Genomic DNA, 18,616 nt, shown 5'->3' on the forward strand with positions numbered 1-18,616 from the left:
GCTTCTGGGACGAGCACGTCGTTTTCTCTGTTTTTTTTTGTACATACATAGACTTCGGTACATAATTCTGTTGGGCCTTTAGACAATGCCTGAGGCGCCGAACTTGTACATATTGATGTCACTAATCAAAATGATGCATTTAATATGAGTATTTTCACCATATCATTGTTTCGAATTGCAAATCAAGTCTTTGGATCATTCACCCCACGTCCTCTTTTATTTTGGTGGCAAAGCATACGGAGTGCAGCAAAGTAAATTCTCGGCAGTTGATGGGTCCGTGACGTTGAGCACTTACAGCACCCCAAGCCTTCCTCCGCATTGCCTAAAATGGAAGCATTTAATCAAGCCCATTGCAGCGCCATTTATATCACATGCCCAATAGCACGCAGCCTCTACCATAGGCTTTATTTCTTGGTGTCAATAAAGTGTCCTGCGGGAATGGCGAATGGCGCTCCATAGTAATCTGCCACGATTGAAGCAACGGGATGGCCAAGAATCCAAGCGGTGCCGCACATATCAAAACTGGAGACTCCCGTCGTCTTCGCCAGTGTACATTCCATTCTTTCTTTTGCAACGACACAGAAGAGAAGCCAAGACAACATCCACCATTCCTTTTTTCGGCAGAACCGCAACCATGAAGTTTCTCGTCTTCCTCCTGGCTGCCGCCGCCCAGGCACATTGTAAGTACTGCTGGATGTACACCATCGACTTTGTTTTTTTTTTTTTTTTTTTTTTTTTTTTTTTTAGTATTTTTTCCCTTGTTTTGGATCTGACGACCTGTAGACACGTTCCCGCGCCTGGTGGTCAACGGCAAGCCGGCCGAAGACAAGGACTGGCAGGTGACGCGCATGACCAAGAACGCGCAGAGCAAGACGGGCGTGACCAACGTGGCCAGCGCGGACATCCGCTGCTACCAGGCGCAGACGGCGCCGCTGGTGGCGTCGGTGCCGGCGGGCGCGACGGTGCACTACGTGGCCACGCAGCAGGTCAACCACCCGGGGCCGACGCAGTACTACCTGGCCAAGGTGCCGGCGGGCGCGTCGGTCAAGACGTGGGACGGGGCGGGCGCGGTGTGGTTCAAGTTCCACACGGAGGTGCCGCTGGCGAGCGCGGGCGCGGGCGGCAGCGGGGGCGGCAACGCGTGGGCGGCGCAGAACACGTACCAGACGGCCAATGCGACGATCCCGGCGGCGACGCCGAGCGGCGACTACCTGCTGCGGGTGGAGCAGATTGCGCTGCACCAGGCGCAGACGGCCGACGGCGCGCAGTTCTACCTGGCGTGCTCGCAGGTGACCATCACCAACGGCGGCGACGGCACGCCGGGGCCGCTGGTGGCGTTCCCGGGGGCGTACAAGGCCACGGACCCGGGGATCCTGGTGAACCTGGGCCGGGTGTCGTCGACGACGTATGTGCCGCCGGGGCCGCCGGTGTGGCCGGCGGCAGGCGTGACGTCGTAGATGCGGACCAAGGGGGGGTGGCATGGCTGTGCCATATGTGGGTGCGAAGTACATGACGGTTGTTGGAATTTTGGCTTCAATTAAATCCAGTACCACGTAAATCAAATATGAACAAACGTTGGTCTATCACACGCCCATTACAACGCCTTCCATTACCGTCCGCTTCCCTTCCATGATGATGTACTATACAGCCTCTTCACGTTCTGTCAAACCCAACGCCTCTCTTCCACGGACTCGGGCTGTTTTGTCAGTGCCTGTGCGTGGTGTGTCGTTGCTTTCTTTCCCATGCGATGCAGAAGCTCACCTCGAATTATTTTGTGTCCGGCTCAGATCGGCAACAGCACTGTCCACGCCGCGGTACCCCGAGGGTAGCGTCGGTGAGGACATGCTGAGGCTGGTGTATTTGTGGTTGTTGTTCCGTTCCTGTGCCAGTGTTGGCGTCGGCGTGTTGCGTGCGCTGCGGCGGCCGCCAAACCCGTCCACGGGCGAGCCAGGACTGCGCTCGTCGGCAGGCAGCATGGGCACGGACGGCGTGGCGGGCGACCGCGGAACGGCGTCGCGTTCGCGGTTGGGCCGCAGCGAGGACATGGCGGGCGTGTTGCTGCGGCTGCCGCCAGCGTCGCGCAGTTCGCGGCTCAGCGCGCTCGGCGACGGCGTCATGCGGTGGCGCTGGGCGTGCACGCTGTTGCTGCTGTAGCCAGCGTAGCCGGCGTATCCAGTGTAGCCGCCGAGGTTGGGGTGGCGAAAGTCCGAGACGACAGAGTCGGTCTCGTCGGCATCGTCCCGCGTCAGGAGACGATCGCGCAGACCGCCGCCGGCGCCAGGACGGTTGTTGTTGTTGTTGTTGCTGTCGTTGCTGTGGATGTTGCTGTCGCTGTTGTGCAACGCGGCCGACTTGTCTCCGAGAAAAAGACCGCTGTTGGGGGGCAGCGGCGCGGGCGTCTCGCCGCGGGCGGTCACGGCCAGCGCGTCGAGCTCATTGCTGGCGAGGTGGACCTGCGACTTGACAAACGAGGTGCGGTCGTCGGCCATGAACTGGTAGCGGGCATCGGGGTTGTTGCGGAAGAAGATGATGACGGTGGTGACGATGATCATCAGCAGCAGAATCAGGGTGACGGCGGCGTTCAGGACCCAGAAAATCAGGCCGACGATGCCGGTGGCCAGGGCCGGCTGCTTGAACACGTTGGAGAAGATGAGGAGGATGACGGCATTGACAAAGTTGACGACGCAGATGGTAATGTGGAACGAGGTGGTGCTCTTGTCCATCCAGGGCCGCAGCCAGACGGCGCCGACCAGCGCGGCGGCCTCGAGCACAATCAGCCCAACGGCCTGCGCGGTGCCCGACGACTGGGCGCAGCCGATCAGGAGGGCCTTGACGAACGTGTGCACGAGCAGGGGCACGGCAAAGTAGTAGCCGGAGGCGCGGAACTGCACGTAGAAGCACCCCCACTTGTTGAGCGTGCGCGGGTCGGAGAACAAAATGTACGCCGGGTTGCGGTGCAGGCCGATGGACCGCGAGGCGATGCGGATGACGGTGTAGGCGCCGTAGGCCAGCGCGGCGACGGTCGCCACGAGATAGACGACGGCGTCGACGACCTCGGCGGCCGAGTCGGCCTGCGTGAACTCGTAGAGGCTGAACACGGCCAGCGCCGGGAAGGCGGCCAGCAGGCAGCGGAACAGCACGCCCTTGAGGATGGTGCGCCAGCCGTTGCGGAAGGCCAGGGCGCGCTCGCTGCGGCCGCGCGTCCACTGCAGGCGCACGGCCAGCTCGCAGGCGGCCTTGGTCAGCAGGACGGCGAGCGCGGCGGCGACCAGGAGCACGGTCACGAAGCCCAGCACGGTCAGGAACGCGTTGCTCGGCTCGATGCCGGCACGGAAGGCGGCGCGCTGGATGCCGAAGACGACGAAGCTGCCGGACCCGTTGGTCTTGATGGCGCGCTTGGCTTTTCGTGCCTTGTGCACGACCACCGACACGTCCGCCAGCGAGTCAAACAGCCGCGACGGCGTGCCGCCGGTCGCGCGCTGGTACCAGGTCAGCACGCGCTGCATAAAGTCGAGCCGGATCAGCCCCAGCGTCCACTGGAAGTCCTGCGTCCACGCCTGCACAATCGGCGGCAGCGGCATCCCGCAGAGGCCCACCATGGCCTGCGCCTGGAAGTAGCCAAACAGCGCCAGCGTGTGGACCGCCACGTGCGACGCCGCGTTGAAGTGGCCCAGCAGCTGGCCGATGACGGCCGCCGCCAGCAGCGCCGCCAGGATGACCAGCGCCGACGCCCACTGCACGCCCACGAGGTCGACCGTCTTGCCGTTGGACACGTCCAGCTCCAGGCACGCCGCCGACGTGTTGGCCTGGTCGCCCGACGTCATGTTGATGTACACGCGCACCTTGGCGTCCAGGTCCGGGAAGGTGTAGGCGATGCCCGGGATCTGCGCCTCGGCGCCCGTGTTGACGGGCAGGTTGAACGGCGGCGAGTCTGTCTTGGCGGCCACCATCGGGCAGAGCCCGGGCAGGCCGATCTGGCACGGGTCGACCTGCCGGTGCAGAAACTCAAACCCGTACACGGTGATGGTAATGTCGAATACCGCGTAGCCCTCGATCGACGACACGGCCACCATGTGCACGTACGCCGAGCCGTTGTCGGGTGTGTAGTAGATGTTGAGCAGGCTGGCCGTGAACTGCGAGTTGTCCTGGCAGGCGTTGAGCGACGTGGAGCGGAGGATGTTTTCGGCGAGGGCGGGCGTGGGCAGCACAACGGCCAGTGCGGCCACGAGCAGAGAGAGCCACATTATGCGTGGCGTCGCGTGAAGCAAACGGAGACGGAAACGAGTGGATGGTTGGAGAACAAGAAAAGAGCACAGGGTGTCTACACCATGACAGTCGATACAAAAGTGTGCAAGTGACAAGACGACAAGGGAGACTAAGAACAAAAGACCCAACGATAAAACGAATGACGTTGATGAAAGGGACGATGGATGTCGTATGGCGATGATGCAACTCATCAACGTTGCGTGGACACGCACTGAACAAGGGAAAATGGAAAGATGAAAAATCATCACAGACAACAAGGCACAGCGGACAACAGCAAACAGGAAAGCAGGCACACGAACATGATCATCCGGATAAAATGGGCGGATGAACGCAAACCAGGCGCGGCAGGAAGCACGGCCGGATAGGAAAGACGGGTATTCTCATAATCGAATGGGTGCATACGAATATGCCCTTGCGGCTCTCCGTCCGTACGTACGTCATGTAATGCAAGACGAAGTGTTGTTTGCACGATGGCATTGTAAACAGTTGCAAGTATTGATTGTAGCTAGGCCTGGCTTACTTTGTTACATTGCTTGGCGTGATTATAAAACTCGCGATGCTGGCCTGTAGTATTGATCTGGATACACAGCCACAGCGGCTTAGGGCAACAACTCTATACAAATTAGATTGTTGGTCAAACAAAAAGAGTGACAAGTCACGAGTTAACTGAAAACATGAAACGATACGGGTCTGTACCGGACTCTCTTCCCAAATCCGTGCTTTACGTCATCCTTGTCTCAAAGTGCCCAAGTCGCCTTCTGCAAAGCCACTCGCGGCAACGTCTGCGCCGCACTTCTATCCATGTGTTTACATGGCCGAAAGCCAAGGCTACCGGACGGAGAAGGAATCCGCATACACGGTTATTCTTGGCAAAAACATGGACATGTGGAAGTCGTGTTAAGGTAGCCGGTTAAGCCACATTATCCGTTTTGGAGTAGAATTGAGCAGAATTGAGCAGAATTGATTGTGCATCTAGTAGCAAGGGAGAACAGTAAAAGCATCTACAATAGAATCTAAGCAGCGTGCGCCTCCTCCTCCTGTTCCTCCTTGGGTATAGGCTTGCCGTGCAGCCACGGGTGAAAGTACATTTGGTCGGGCGTGAGCCGCATCTCGGGCTCCCACGTCAGGCACAGCTCGAGGAAGCTGAGGAAGCCGGCCTTTTGCTCGCCGTCGACTGTCGTGACCCGGTCCGCCAGAGGTTTTGTCGGCGGCAGAGGCACCGCTCCCTGCCAGCTGCCGTCGTCGCCCCAGTATTTGCTGCTCGCCATACTCTTGTCGCGGAACGCCTTGGGTGGCGGTCCGAGCAGAGCCGTCATGGCCGCCAGGTGGTGGGCGTTGTTTGCTTCGCCGTCGTTGGCCGCGTACACGTCAAAGAGACCCGTGGGCTCCAACAGCGACCACGCGAGCACGCCCATGCTCCACAGGTCCACGGCCGGCCCCCACGGCATTCCGAGGATCACCTCTGGCGCACGGTATTGCAGCGGCATGGCAATGCCCGTGTGCTCTTTACCGATGCGTGCCTGGCCGAGATCGCTAATCGTCAAGGGGCCGGCGCCACCCAGGACATACTGCGAGACTTGTGTGACGCGATCGCCGACAATTTTGCGTGGAGAGGGTTTCGTGAACTCGTTCTCCTCCGTCACGGTCAGGATGGCGTCGTCCGTCATAGCGATCAACAGGTTGTCGGCGTGGAGGTCTGCTATTAGGCGATGCTCAAGTCACGAGAAGAAGAGGAACTAAAGAACGGAACCCACCCGTATGGATAATGTCTGCCTCGTGGAGGAGTGACAGTCCCATCAAAGTTTGTAAAAGTGCCTGCGTTACGAAGATGGTCGGAAGCGCGCCCGTCCGTTGCCGCATTTGCATCGTGGCCAAACTCATGCCCAGCGGCGCCATCACGAACACTTCATGCTCGCCATGTGGACCTTTGAGCATGAACACCTCGTCGATCGCCCGCACATGGCCCCGCCCGGGGTGCGTTTGACCCTCCTTAACCTCGGTTGGTACCGGCCGCCGGAGGTGGTCGTACACGGAACGTTCGTGCTCGAACACGGCGTCGCGGGTGTGTACCTTCAGCGCTTTGTACAGACGTTTCTTGCTAAGTCACGTGTAAGCTTATGTAATCGACATCAAGGGTTTGGGTCGCCTTACTTAAGATCCTTGGCCAACCATACCGTCGATGTCGTGCCGTAGCCCAGTTTAGCCACTACCTGGTAGTGGCCGCCAACAATGTTGCCCAGACGCATTGGGTAGTAGTCTGCGCCGTTGTAGGTGGGCAGCTTCTCCTCTTCGACCAGAAACTCGGGGTCAATGACCTCAAAGCCAGTCTTGGGAAATACGCGCGGCGAGCAGCCATTGCTGGATTCTCGGGGTGGCGGCGAAGGAGAATCGGGAGGAGATGAAGCCATGGCTCGACGAGATGCCAGAAGATTTCCAGAATGAGTGAGAAAAGACCGGGTCATAGGGATTGACCGTCGGGCGAGGGTGATTGACCTGGCCGCAAACATGTTGAGGGGTCTAGTTTGGAGCAAGAAAGAAAGCGTGTACTTCTGTAGGTGGTTACAAAATCGGTAGCGGGGGCAGAACCTTCTTTTCAGGCCTCCCTACGGTTACACGGACCCACACCTTCCCTGTCAAATGGCGAGGCAAAGTCTCCATCTTGAAACTTCACTGCATTTGTGACCAGAGTGTCGCATACAAGTGGTTCACACGCACATCCGTCTAGCACTGTGGGGACACATACGAACGTGATCAGTGTCGAGCTCTATGCTGGTGAGCAGCGGGTCGTCTCCGGGCACATTCACATGAATGGTGCTATCGAATTCAGCAACAGAGCCTCTGGCAGCCGTCACAGCACGAGCAAGTGGGAACCCACTCGGGACAAGGTTGACCAAGTCAACTGGGTCATATATGACACCGAGAAGAAAAAGAACAGGACCGTCCACATTGATGGGGATTGGTGGTTCATCAAGAAGGGCGCCGACAAGGTGTTTTTCTAGACCAATCGGCGCATCGTGCCTGGCGCCTCGCGGGTCCGAGGAATTGGCGGAAGCGATCACTTGGCACAATACGCAGCATGCTGACAGATTAGGCTATTGGTTTGTTTCCTGTTACTTTGTTTACTGTTCTGTCTTTACTGTTCTGTTTTGTGAGGTATGTCAGATAGTTGAACGTATTCATTTCCATTCTGTTGCCATTTTTAGTTGAAATCGCTGTCAATTTAACGATTTGTTCCAAGGGACAACTGGATTTCTTCGTCGGTGCGTGGTGCTGTGTCTTTGTGAGCGTCGGTTGGGCTGCATGCATCGGCGACTTCCAAGTATACGAGAGAAGTGGTGATTGTATATAATGAGGGCACAGGAATACGAGTTCATGTTAGGTTTGTATTTCAGACAATCGGTAGCGACTGAATCCCGTTTTCCAGAGGAGGGCAGCCTTCAGTACTATATATATCTAGCTAATCTCATTCGTGTCCCATTCCTGATTTCATTTTCTGTACAAAATAACCTCTAACTCATACCTATCTCATTCCTTGTCTCACACCGCGGATGAGATATCTTTCTTACTTCTTGATTGGTTGATTCCTCATATGTCCTGTGTTCTGAAGGGCAGCGGTCTTTAGCCACACCTACACCGCCTCTGCTCCTTTGTTTTGGTGGGATAAGCTTGGACTTGGCTCATTTGGTAGTCCTTCAAGGCCGTGAGCACAATTTTTCGCCGTTCGTTGTTCAGTTGCTTTCGCTGCGCCTCGGCAGCCGTTCCCCTTTCCGGCGCAAGACGCTCGAGCTTGTCGCTCAGGCGTGCATATTCCTGCTGGCTCTCCAGCGCTGCCTTGACCTCGGACGGCAGCGTTTGGGGTAGCTGCGCATTCCGCTTCATTGTTGCCGAGCGAAAATCTTGCGTGAGGTCCTTCCTGGGGTTCGTTCCAAGGAAGATAGCTGCGCCGTCAATTGTGCTCATGTCGTCCAGGTAATGATGGAGAAGGACCTTTGGATTCCTCTGGCCGGCAAACTTCAAGACCTGCCCGATTGCCACGCCACTGTCTGATGTCTATTCAGTCAGCATCGGCTTTTCCATTTTGTAAAAAAGGATGCGCACTGCTTACCGTTGGTCTTGACAAGGATCTCGCGACGCGGGGCATGGAGGCCAAGCCAGTGCAACATTAGCTGTGCGTAAAGAGGCGGCGGCAAGCCGCCAGGCCTTCCATCCTCTCCGCCACGGGGTGTTCCGGTCTGGCCACATGTTAGCATTACGTTGGTGACAAAGCGACAGAGGGAGCTTTGTATCGTACTGTTTCTCGTCCATCCCTTTGGAGTGTTCCCTTTTGAATCCGATCTTGAATTCCGGCTCCCTGTCTTTCCATGAAACCATGAAGAATCGAATGTCCTAGGGAGCCGAGCAAGCTGCTGGAGTCTCTTCACTTTCGTCTTTGTGGCTCTTACCTGATACGTAGCCTGGTACACTTCTTGCAACCCAGCTGATGTGAAGCAGTAGATGTTCAACAGATGAGCGTTGTCCACCCGGTAGCCATCGTGTACGTAGTTGTGGTAATTAGAAAATCATAGAAGCTCCTGTATGTGTAGTTCTTGATGGTTAGAAATGTTGTGGGTCGCTTGATGTCTTCGGCACCAACTTTGTCTTTCAGCTCGCCTTGGATAAACTATTTCATTTTAGCTATGAACACCGGCGTATATGCAGTCCATATCAAACGTGCCCCATTCCTGTCCGGAAACGCACCAAGAAGCTAAAGCTAAGCGCGGAAAATGGGAATGCGATGACAAAATTGTCCGTTTGTTTACGGTTCTATCCGCCACATGACGGCGGTTCCGCTGCTCCGTACATGGATGTGGCGAAATAGGAAGAGCATTTTGCATTTTGCCAATGTCTCTGTCCTTGCTGTGGCTGGACAGATAAGTGGACAGATAAGGGCGACATTCTGAGCCAAGGAGCAGCCAAGCAGCCGCCAAGAAGACAACAGCCTGTGCAGCGAGGGACCTTCATATCAGCCTCTTTGCAACGATTCGTCTTTAGATTCAACTCCCTACACGCAGTCTCGCGTTGGTCATATTCCGCTTTGCCTATGGCGTAGATACAACGGCACGCCTACTTTGTACTCTACCTTTTCTTTCTCCCCGCTCCGCACCGACTCTTCTCCACTCGAATTGCAGTATCCCCCGAGCCCCATGCAAAGGTGTTTGTTTCTCGTCTTCGCATATCTCATGTGCAAATTATATTGCGTGCTTGGTATTTCCGTGCGTGGCAACAGCTGTTTATCCAACAGACAGAGTTTTGTTGTGCCGCAGCGAGAACACCTCCCACATTTCTCTACACATATAAATGAGGCCCAGGACATGCCCAGAATATGCCGAGAATCTGCCCAGACACCACATATGATGCCCAGCCCTAATCTCGACCACTGACCACGTTTCGCTCTCGCTTCCTATCTGTGTAATTACGCAGTCGGTTTGTGCTGTACTTTTGAACTTCCTATTTCGGCAGGAGATTACACAATTGACCTTCATCCCTTTTGTCATGTTTTTGTTCTTTTCTCACTGGATCTTGACTTGGCCTGTTCATGCAGCCCCTTCTTTGGTACTTCCACTTCGAGTTATCTATGCAAACAAAGCACGAAGGGCACTGACATAAGCATGCACCAATAAAATCGACCTCAGAGCAGAGCTATGCTTACGTTCACAGTTTACTCGTTCGCAAACGTGAAAATCTAATAGACTTATATGCGCCTTGCAAAACGTGATTGGTTCTCTACCTACAAGCACAGCAAGATTGCGACCATCGGCAAACAGACGATAGTCAACATAATTTGACCGTACAACGAAGCTCGTAACTACGCCGTACGCATTCTTCCCCATCTGCTTGCCTCCCTCGTGTTGTTTCCTGGTCGCATTGGCTGCATCTTGGCTGCATCTCCTATCTAGCCCATCCAGCCCATCTCGCCCTATATGCCTGCTTTGCCATCCGACGCCCGTGTCCGTATCGTCATGGTCGTCTGTGAGCACGGAACGCCTCTTTCTATAGCCCCCTATACAACCTTCTTCGGCGTTTCACACGTACCGCATCGGCGTAGCATCTGGGCATATGTAGCCAGTGAGTGATTAATTATCTGCGACCATGCGAGGACATCTGTGTGAGCCGCCACATAGCAACACAATCTGGCCACAGATGCTCTCCATTCATCTACTCAATTTTTCCATCTCATCCCCTTCCTCCACACCTGAATTAAAGATACCTTCCGTTCTAGACCCTATCCCGCGCCACCAACCACCCTTCTCTGGCATTATCCACCCGCACGTGCTTCCCCATACTTTTTGCTAATTTATATTATTCGCGCTGTTCACCTTCTTGTCTATCTCGCATCCGCGGGCTATTACTGCTGCGATACGGCCCTACGCGTCGACGAGCGCCTTCCTTTCTGAACCAAGTGCTCTTGGCCTTACGGCTTCATCCACAATGGCCACACTCAACGATCTCGTGCTCGACCTCCCTTCTCTTGGCCTCCGATGGCGTCTTTCCTTTTTGTGCAATTCTGGTCCTTTTTCTCTGATTCGTGACTCCTCCCTTTGAACAAGGTCGTCCATCGTATCTTCCATCTACTACGCCCTACGTTACCGGTCGAGCATGGTCCTTTTCGTCTATTTAACCGAAGCTTGTCTCCCGTGCCTATTTTTCTAGTCGTTTCTTGTTCCGTTTCCTTCGAAGCTGAACATCACGCAACAACGCTGTCCTACATCTCGGCTTGGTCATATTGACACATCCAGTATCAAGAGCAGTCACCACCAAATCAGGATGACCAGCAAAGGGGTATTGGAGCCGGTGCCGGCGCCGCCTCTCGAGATTGTCGAGAGCCACAAGCCCGGCTTCGACGAGAAGCATGACGTATGTTCCCATATGAGACGTGGTGCCAATTGAACACTGGGATCCTCGTCGTCCTACTGACACGAACAACATCTAGCCCGTGACCATTGACGACGAGCTTCACCCGACAGACACCAACGTCGAAGAGTGCGTCTTGCTCTATAATTGGATCCGTAGTCACTGTCACCACTAACACGTCAGCACGCTCAATGTCACCGAGGGCGATCTGGCCGAAGCCAAGGCATTGGCCGGCCAGATGACACTGGAGGAAGTTCGGGTGGTGAGTGGCAACATGCATCTTGTTGCTTCATTCTTACTGTGTGTGCTTATACTGACAATCCAGCTCATGACGGGTGTGTACAAAATGCACGAAAACGACCCCAACTTCCCGCATCTGGCTCTGCGCAAGATCCACAACTTTATCAGTAGGTCAACAGAGGCTCTTATCGGCTCTATCGGCCCTCCTCCCTCGTCGACTGCTGGCCACTCACACCGCAGACAACCAATACGTGTTTGACGAGCCCGAGAAGCACGCCGACCTCATCTACGAGATGAAGGTCGAGGCCGCCCTCATCACCAACAACAGCCCCTACGCGGAGGTGCGCGCCGTCGTCAGCAACCAGGACGACACCACGACGCCCGTGTCGACGATCCGCGCGTGGGTCATTGGCATCGGCTTCTCGGTGCTGCTGGCCTTTATCAACCAGCTCTTCTCCATCCGCCAGCCCCAGATCACCGTCCTCAACAACGTCGCCCAGCTGCTGTCGTTTCCCATTGGCAAGCTGTGGGAAAAGACCGTGCCGGACTGGGGCGTCATGCTGCCCGCGCTCCTGGTCGGCCGCGACGTGGCCGGCACGCCGGCGGCGCGCCTGTCGCTGAACCCGGGCCCCTTCAACAAGAAGGAGCACATGCTCATCACCATCATGGCCAGCGTCGCCTACAACACGCCCTACACGGACAACATCATCTGGACGCAGTACATGCCGCAGTACTTCAACCAGGCCTTTGCCGGCCAGTTCAGCTACCAGATCCTCATGGCACTGTCGACCAGCCTCATCGGCTACGGCCTGGCCGGCCTGGCGCGCCGCTTCTTGGTCTACCCGGCCTACTGCGTGTGGCCGACCAGCCTGGTCACCATTGCCCTCAACGAGGCCTTCCACTCGGACGACGCCGGCCCCGTGACGACGCCGTGGCGCTCGGTGTGGCGCGCCTCGCGCATCAAGTTCTTCCTCATCACGTTTGGCCTCATGTTTGTCTGGTTCTGGTTCCCCAACTACATCTTCACCGCCCTCAGCACGTTCAGCTGGATGACGTGGATCGCGCCCGGCAACCTCCACCTGAATGCCTGGGCCGGCGGCAACCGCGGCCTGGGCCTCAACCCCGTGCCGACGTTCGACTGGAACATTGTGACCTTTATGTACGACCCGCTGATGGTGCCCTTCTTCTCGACCATCAACTCGTTTGCGGGCGCCCTGCTCGGCTGCCTCGTCATCGGCGCCGTCTGGTACGGCAACGGCTACCACACGAGCTACCTGCCCATCAACTCCAACCGCCTCTTTGACAACACGGGCAGGCTCTACAACATCTCGCGCATCGTCGACGACCGCCAGATCTTCTCGCAGGCCCGCTACGAGGCGTACTCGCCCGCCTACCTGGCCGCCGGCAATCTGGTCGTCTACGTCTTCTTCTTTGCCATCTACCCGGCCACGCTCGTCTACATCGGCCTCAACCACCGCTACGAGTTTGTCATGGGCATGAAGAACGTCTTTGCGCACGCCAGGCACATCGTCCGCCGCCTCTACTCGCGCGAGGCTCGCGCCGCGTACCGCACGCAGCGTGCCACTGGGGGCAACGGCGGCATCGTCCAGGACGACGGCGGCAACAACGCCTCCAGCACGTACCAGGACGTGCACAACCGCCTCATGGCCGCGTACCCCGAGGTGTCCGAGCTCTGGTACATGGCCGTGCTGCTGGCCGCCGTGGCCTTTGGCGTCGCCGGCATCGCCGGGTGGCAGACGTACACGACGCCCGGCGTCGTCTTCTACGGCATCGTGCTGTGCGTCGTCTTTGTCATCCCCGTCGGCATCGTCAAGGCCATGACGGGCATCGAGGTCACGCTCAACGTGCTGGCCGAGTTCATCGGCGGCAGCTGGTCCGGCGGCAACGCGCTGGCCATGAACTACTTCAAGGCCTACGGCTACGTCACCTGCGCCTCCGCCCTGCGCTTCTCGGGCGACCTCAAGCTCGCCCACTACCTCAAGATCCCGCCGCGCTACACGTTTAGTGCTCAGCTCGTCGCCACCGTCGTCTCGTGCCTCGTGTGCACCGGCGTCCTCAACTTCCAGATGAACAAGATCCCCAACGTCTGCACCGAAGCCGCCCCCAACAAGATGACCTGCCCCGGCATCAACACCTTCTTCACCGCCGCCGTCCTCTGGGGCACCATCGGGCCCCAGCGCGTCTTCGGCCCCGGCGGCCAGTACACCGCCATGCTCGTCGGCTTCCCCCTCGGCGCCCTCGTCCCCGTCCTCTTCTGGTGGGTCCAGCGCACGCTGCGCGCCCGCGACGAGGCTCGCGACGTCGACGCCCGGACCGGCCAGCTGCGCGCGTCCAGCGACGGCGCCGTCGCCGGCCGCAAGGCCACCCTCGTCCGCTGGGCCCGCCAGGCCCACCCCATTGCCTTTCTGGCCGGCGCCCTCAACCTGACCCCCTACAACATGATGTACACCTGGCCGACGGTCCCCGTCAGCTTCGTGTCGTGGATCGTCGTCCGCCAGCGCTTCCTCGCCTTCTGGTCGCGCTACAACTACGTCCTCAGCGCCAGCTTCAGCTCCGGCGTCGCCGTGGCCGGCATCGTCATCTTCTTTGCGCTGCAGTACAACGACATGGAGCTCGACTGGTGGGGCAATAACGTGGTCGCCATGGGCTGCGAGGCCAAGTCGTGCGTTCTGAAGCATCTGGCCCCGGGCGAGCACTTTGGTCCCGACGTCGGCGACTTCCATTAGGGGACGCTACAGCCAGATGGGCTTGATTGATCAGAGGCTGACGAGGGACATGGGAATGTGCTGAGTGGTGACGGATTGTTGTGTAATTCGTAGGTCGTACGTTGAAATGAGCTGGACTCTTGCTTTTTGAATGTGTTTTTCTTGTCGTTTTGTAAGGCGTCCGCTCAAAAAACGCCGCTCGTAAACAAGGGAATTATCAAGTCACAATTAATACAAAAAAAGGAATGTGAGAACACATAAGAAACGACGTGCACAACAATGCAAAGAAAGAAAAAAAAACACTGTCCATCGTCAGCCTTCCACCCTCCGCCTCTTCCTCGCTCACCCTCGCTTGATCCCTTGCTTGGCCTTCATCTGCTCGATCCGTGCCTTGAGCTGGTTAGTCACCTCGGCTGCCCGTTTCCAGCTCTCCTGCCCAGCCACAGTGCCGCCGCCGCCGCCACCTCCACCTCCGGACGATGGTGCGCCGCCAAGGCTGCCCGTGCTGCCACGGTCTCCACCACCACCACCACCGCTACCACCGCTACCGCCCATGCCAAAACGGCCGCCGCCAGCGCTCGGCGGGCCGCCGGGAATATCGTCTGTGCCCGACGCCAGGTCCCGCCGGAACCCGCGGGCAGGGCTGCCGCGTCCACTGGCGCCTCCGCCGTACCGCAGATCCGGGCTCAGCTTGCTCCGCGGGTAGGCGGCGGCCAGCTCGCCGTTCTCCTTCTCCTCGGACATGGTGCTCGCGTAGCTGATGCGGTTGCGGCTGGCGCTCGTCGGGTAGGCGCCGTCGCGGTAGATGCCGGCATCGTCGTGGGTGGGCGAGGCGAAGCCGGGACCGGCACCGGGGCCCGGACTGGGGCTGCCTACGGAGGCACCCGCACCGGTACTCGCGCCCGCGCCGTTGACCAGGGCCGCCTCGGCCTTGTTGAGAGCGCGCTTCAGCCGGTCCAGCTCGCGGCGCAGGCGCTCGTTGGTCTGCTCGGCGGCCTCGGCGTCGCTGCGCGCGCGCACGAGCTGCGTCTCCTTGGCCTTGATGCTCAGCATGTTGCGCGTGTGGTCCTCGATCAGGCCCGCGTTCTGGTTCTTGAGCTCCTGGATCTCGGACAGGAAGCGGGCGCGCTCTTGCCGCGACTCGTCCGCGTTGCGCAGCAAACGGTCATTGGCCAGCCGCAGCTCTTCGAGTTCGGCACGTTCGACGGCCATCAGGCCGGACATTTGGGGTGTGGGCGACGGCGGCGCGGCGGCAGGGGCGGCGGCGAGAGCGGACGGCTTGGCCAGTGACCGTGCTGCGAGGCCCGGCCGGCCGAGGCCGAGGCCGACGCGCGGTTGTGGGGCCGGCGTTGTCGGGGCCGGTTCGGGTTCGTCGTAGTCGAGGGGTGGCGAGGCAGGGGCGGGCGGGGGCGCAGCGACGCGGCGTGGTGACAGGGGGCCGGGGCCGGCCAGCGTGCGCTTTGTTGGCGGCTTCATGCCGCCGAGACCGGATGGCTTTGGCATGCCCAACTTGCCAGCCGCAGGTCGTGATGGTGCCGCTGCTGCTGGTGCTGGCTCATCTCTCGCTGCAGCTGCTGCTGCTGCCGCTGCCGGCGCCGCCTTCTTCAGTGGTGAGGGCCCCTTCTTGAGGCCGCCGCCCATGACCTTCTTGGGCGGGCCGCCCGGTGCCCGTTGTGCCGGGGGCGGGGCCACGGCCTTGGGCTTGTCTTTGGCCTTGACCTCGGCGGTCTCGTAAAACTCCTTGATCTTGGTCTTGCGGATGTCGTCGAGGCCCTCGAGGTGCGGGTTCATGCCGCGCTCGCCGATAATCTTCATCACGGTGCCCAGGACCTCGGCGCCGCCCGACCGCAGGCCCTCGCTGCCCTCGGCCAGCAGCTTCTTGGCCGCCTCCACAATGGTGGCAATCTCCTGCTTGCTCGGCACGGTCCGCGTCGTGCGCAGACACCGGATCAGGAAGCGCATGGTGCCCTCCTTGACCTGCGGGTTCTTGTGCGACAAGAAGGTGCAGATGTCCTCGAGGCACTCGCTCAGGTCGGTCGCCAGAAACACCTGGTCGAGCGCGGCGCCCAGCGCGTCGGCCACCGCCTGCTTCTTCTCCTTGAGCCGCTCCAGGATGGGCTGCATGACCACCGAGCGGTACTTGCCGTAGCCCTTGCGCAGGCCCTTGGCGAGGACCTCGATGCACTGCGCCGCCTGCGTGACGACGGCCACGTTGGCGTCCTTCATGCACTTGGCCAGCCCGCGGTTGACCTCGCCAAAGTCGCCGTCCTTGATGCGCGGCACGTTGAGCACGCCGTACAGCGCCTCGACGGCCTCCTTGCGGTCCTTCCACTTGGACGACGCCAGCTTCTCGCTGAAGTCGCCCGGTATCTTTTTCAGCACGTCCTGCGGCTCCGCCAGGTCGAACGCGTCCACCTCGCCCGGGTCGTCGCCGCCGCCGTCGTCGCCCGCACCGCCGTCGTCGTCCACGTCGCCGCCGCCGCCGCCACCCGACGCGGCCGCGACCTCGCGCGCCGCCTGCTGTGTGCGCAGCAGCCGTTCCTGCTTGGGCACGTCGTTGGCGGCCTTGATGGCCTCGAACTGGGCGTCGAGCTCGGCCTGCTGCGTCGGCTTCAGGTCGCCCCAGAACATGGGCTTCATGGCCTCGCGCAGCCAGCGGTAGAACTCGACGGCCAGCTTGGTCGCCTCGGCGCGCACGTTCTTGTCGGCGTGGCCAAACGCCTTGGGCAGCAGCTTGAGCACGGGCTTGGGGTCGACAATCTTGCAGCCGTATGCGTGGTAGATGGCCGTCAGCGCCGCCAGGCACGCGGCCACGACCTTGGGCTGCTTGGCGGCCAGCGACGGCAGCATGTCCTCGACGACGGGCGCGGCGACGTCGAGCTCAATGTACTGCAGCAGCGCCTCGAGCGCCGAGGCCTTGGTGGCGGCGCGCGTCGACGACAGGCCCTTTTCGACGAGGCTGCTGACGGTCGCGCTGCGGGTGCGGACGCTGTTCTCGCGGCCGCCGTACTGCAGGAACGCGACGAGGGCGGCAATGCCGTCCTGCTGGGCGGCGACATTGGAGTCGGCGACGGCGCCCTTCCACAGGCTCGCATCCTGCAGGAACGGTCGGAAGGCTGGGTCGGACTCGTCGGGCGTGCGCTCAAACTGCTTCGCGGCGTCTTCGTAGGCCTGTTTCCGTACTTTCCAGTTCTGGCGGCGTCAGCAACCAGACCCTTTGCCTTGACTGCATCCCCTTCTCTCCCCGCATGCCTTGCTCCTCTCACCTTGTGCACAAATCGGTCCGGCAGCGGCAAGGAACTAAAGTCCTCTTCGGGTTCCGCCATGGTGTTGTGTGGAAAGGGGTCGAAGGTGATTTGTACTTTGTCGGTCTGCCCCTATGTCGTGTGCAGTGTTCGAATTGATTGCATGGGTATGTGTAGGGGTATCTCTATGCGTATGGGTATCGTCGTGCCGTCGTCGGTCAAACGTCGTCTCAAAGGGTTGTGCAAGCCGTTGTCGCGAAGTCTCGTCGCCAAAGTTTCGATTTGTTGTCGCGTCTCTGAATGTGGTTCGCGGTTGTGGCTCAGGCACCTGCCGCTCACAAGCACCCAATGCCCAAAACCCACCAAAATGTTGGCGGTTGTTTCTCCCGGCGTGGGGTAATAAACAATGGGCCACACTACAGTCTGCTGCCCTATGCACGGCACGTGATATAACACGTGCAATTAGCCGACCAAAACTACCCCTATTGTCGTCAGGGGCAACACCTCTCTGAGCCAATGGGAGCGACTGTCGAAGTGAAGCACTAACCAGAAAGAGTGGCCACCAAATCTACAGCGCTGACTTTGGCTTCAGGGTTCAATGTCGTCAACAGCCGTGATTGACGCATGAAAGATGGGAGGTTATGGGTGTACGAGTTCAATTTGGTCTGACTTTGTCTACCGGATATCCATTTTGATAACGTGGTGTAGTTGTGATGGGAATCTACATTGCTGCACGCTGCCAGCGGGTTTTGTGTTTGAAGTTGTTCGCCAGGTCTTCAAAAGTCATTGGCCTCCGGTAGACAAGAGTTCAATAGACGTCGCCCTGGTCTATTCCTAATGTACTTTTTGATTTGGGAGAGATTTCTTTTCTTATATATAAATATGTTGTATTGTTGGTATTTTTGGGTTTAATATGTCTTTTTTTTTTTCGTCGTTTCATTAAAATTCGCAGTAAAAAAAATAAGGAATAATATGTAACGATTTAGAGAAGACGAAGTCAGCCGAGATTCGAGACAATAATATCACGTCAAGAAAAAAAAAAAAAAAAAAAAAAACGAAACGACAATACATTTAGATCGAGTGTTTCTTTTATGTTTTTACAAGCGACATATTTGACTGATTTTGTAGGTCGAATGTTTCCTCTGTCTCTCTTCTGGGGCAACAAACAGGAATAGTGCACACTCATAAACCCATTCTTCGTTCATGTTTCTTATCGGGTTGCGTAACAAAATCAATCCTCCGCCCATC

The 18,616-nt window shown here is 58.3% G+C and overlaps 6 protein-coding genes across 6 annotated transcripts; 2 read left to right on the forward strand and 4 right to left on the reverse strand.

Annotated features, from left to right (window-relative positions):
* Positions 1–634: 634 nt before the first annotated feature.
* On the forward strand, positions 635–1,457 carry SPBR_08638 (uncharacterized protein; the record flags this gene model as incomplete). The annotated part of the gene is made up of 2 exons (XM_040766876.1): positions 635–680; positions 784–1,457. The coding sequence occupies 2 exons, from the start codon at positions 635–637 to the stop codon at positions 1,455–1,457; spliced, it is 720 nt and encodes a 239-aa protein (XP_040614428.1).
* A 300-nt stretch (positions 1,458–1,757) lies between these two features.
* Positions 1,758–4,244, reverse strand: SPBR_08177 (uncharacterized protein; the record flags this gene model as incomplete). Its single annotated transcript, XM_040766415.1, has 1 exon — positions 1,758–4,244. The coding sequence occupies one exon, from the start codon at positions 4,242–4,244 to the stop codon at positions 1,758–1,760; it is 2,487 nt and encodes an 828-aa protein (XP_040614429.1).
* A 1,035-nt stretch (positions 4,245–5,279) lies between these two features.
* On the reverse strand, positions 5,280–6,674 carry SPBR_08451 (uncharacterized protein; the record flags this gene model as incomplete). Its single annotated transcript, XM_040766689.1, has 3 exons — positions 5,280–5,962; positions 6,021–6,364; positions 6,418–6,674. The coding sequence occupies 3 exons, from the start codon at positions 6,672–6,674 to the stop codon at positions 5,280–5,282; spliced, it is 1,284 nt and encodes a 427-aa protein (XP_040614430.1).
* A 1,210-nt stretch (positions 6,675–7,884) lies between these two features.
* Positions 7,885–8,516, reverse strand: SPBR_08698 (uncharacterized protein; the record flags this gene model as incomplete). The annotated part of the gene is made up of 2 exons (XM_040766936.1): positions 7,885–8,309; positions 8,372–8,516. The coding sequence occupies 2 exons, from the start codon at positions 8,514–8,516 to the stop codon at positions 7,885–7,887; spliced, it is 570 nt and encodes a 189-aa protein (XP_040614431.1).
* A 2,554-nt stretch (positions 8,517–11,070) lies between these two features.
* On the forward strand, positions 11,071–14,144 carry SPBR_08121 (uncharacterized protein; the record flags this gene model as incomplete). The annotated part of the gene is made up of 5 exons (XM_040766359.1): positions 11,071–11,160; positions 11,237–11,286; positions 11,341–11,419; positions 11,483–11,564; positions 11,638–14,144. The coding sequence occupies 5 exons, from the start codon at positions 11,071–11,073 to the stop codon at positions 14,142–14,144; spliced, it is 2,808 nt and encodes a 935-aa protein (XP_040614432.1).
* Positions 14,145–14,465: 321 nt separating this feature from the next.
* SPBR_08126 (uncharacterized protein) lies at positions 14,466–17,449 on the reverse strand (the record flags this gene model as incomplete). The annotated part of the gene is made up of 2 exons (XM_040766364.1): positions 14,466–17,294; positions 17,390–17,449. The coding sequence occupies 2 exons, from the start codon at positions 17,447–17,449 to the stop codon at positions 14,466–14,468; spliced, it is 2,889 nt and encodes a 962-aa protein (XP_040614433.1).
* Positions 17,450–18,616: the final 1,167 nt, after the last annotated feature.

This window comes from Sporothrix brasiliensis, assembly GCF_000820605.1.
Source record: "Sporothrix brasiliensis 5110 chromosome Unknown Cont22, whole genome shotgun sequence".
Lineage (NCBI taxonomy): Eukaryota > Fungi > Ascomycota > Sordariomycetes > Ophiostomatales > Ophiostomataceae > Sporothrix > Sporothrix brasiliensis.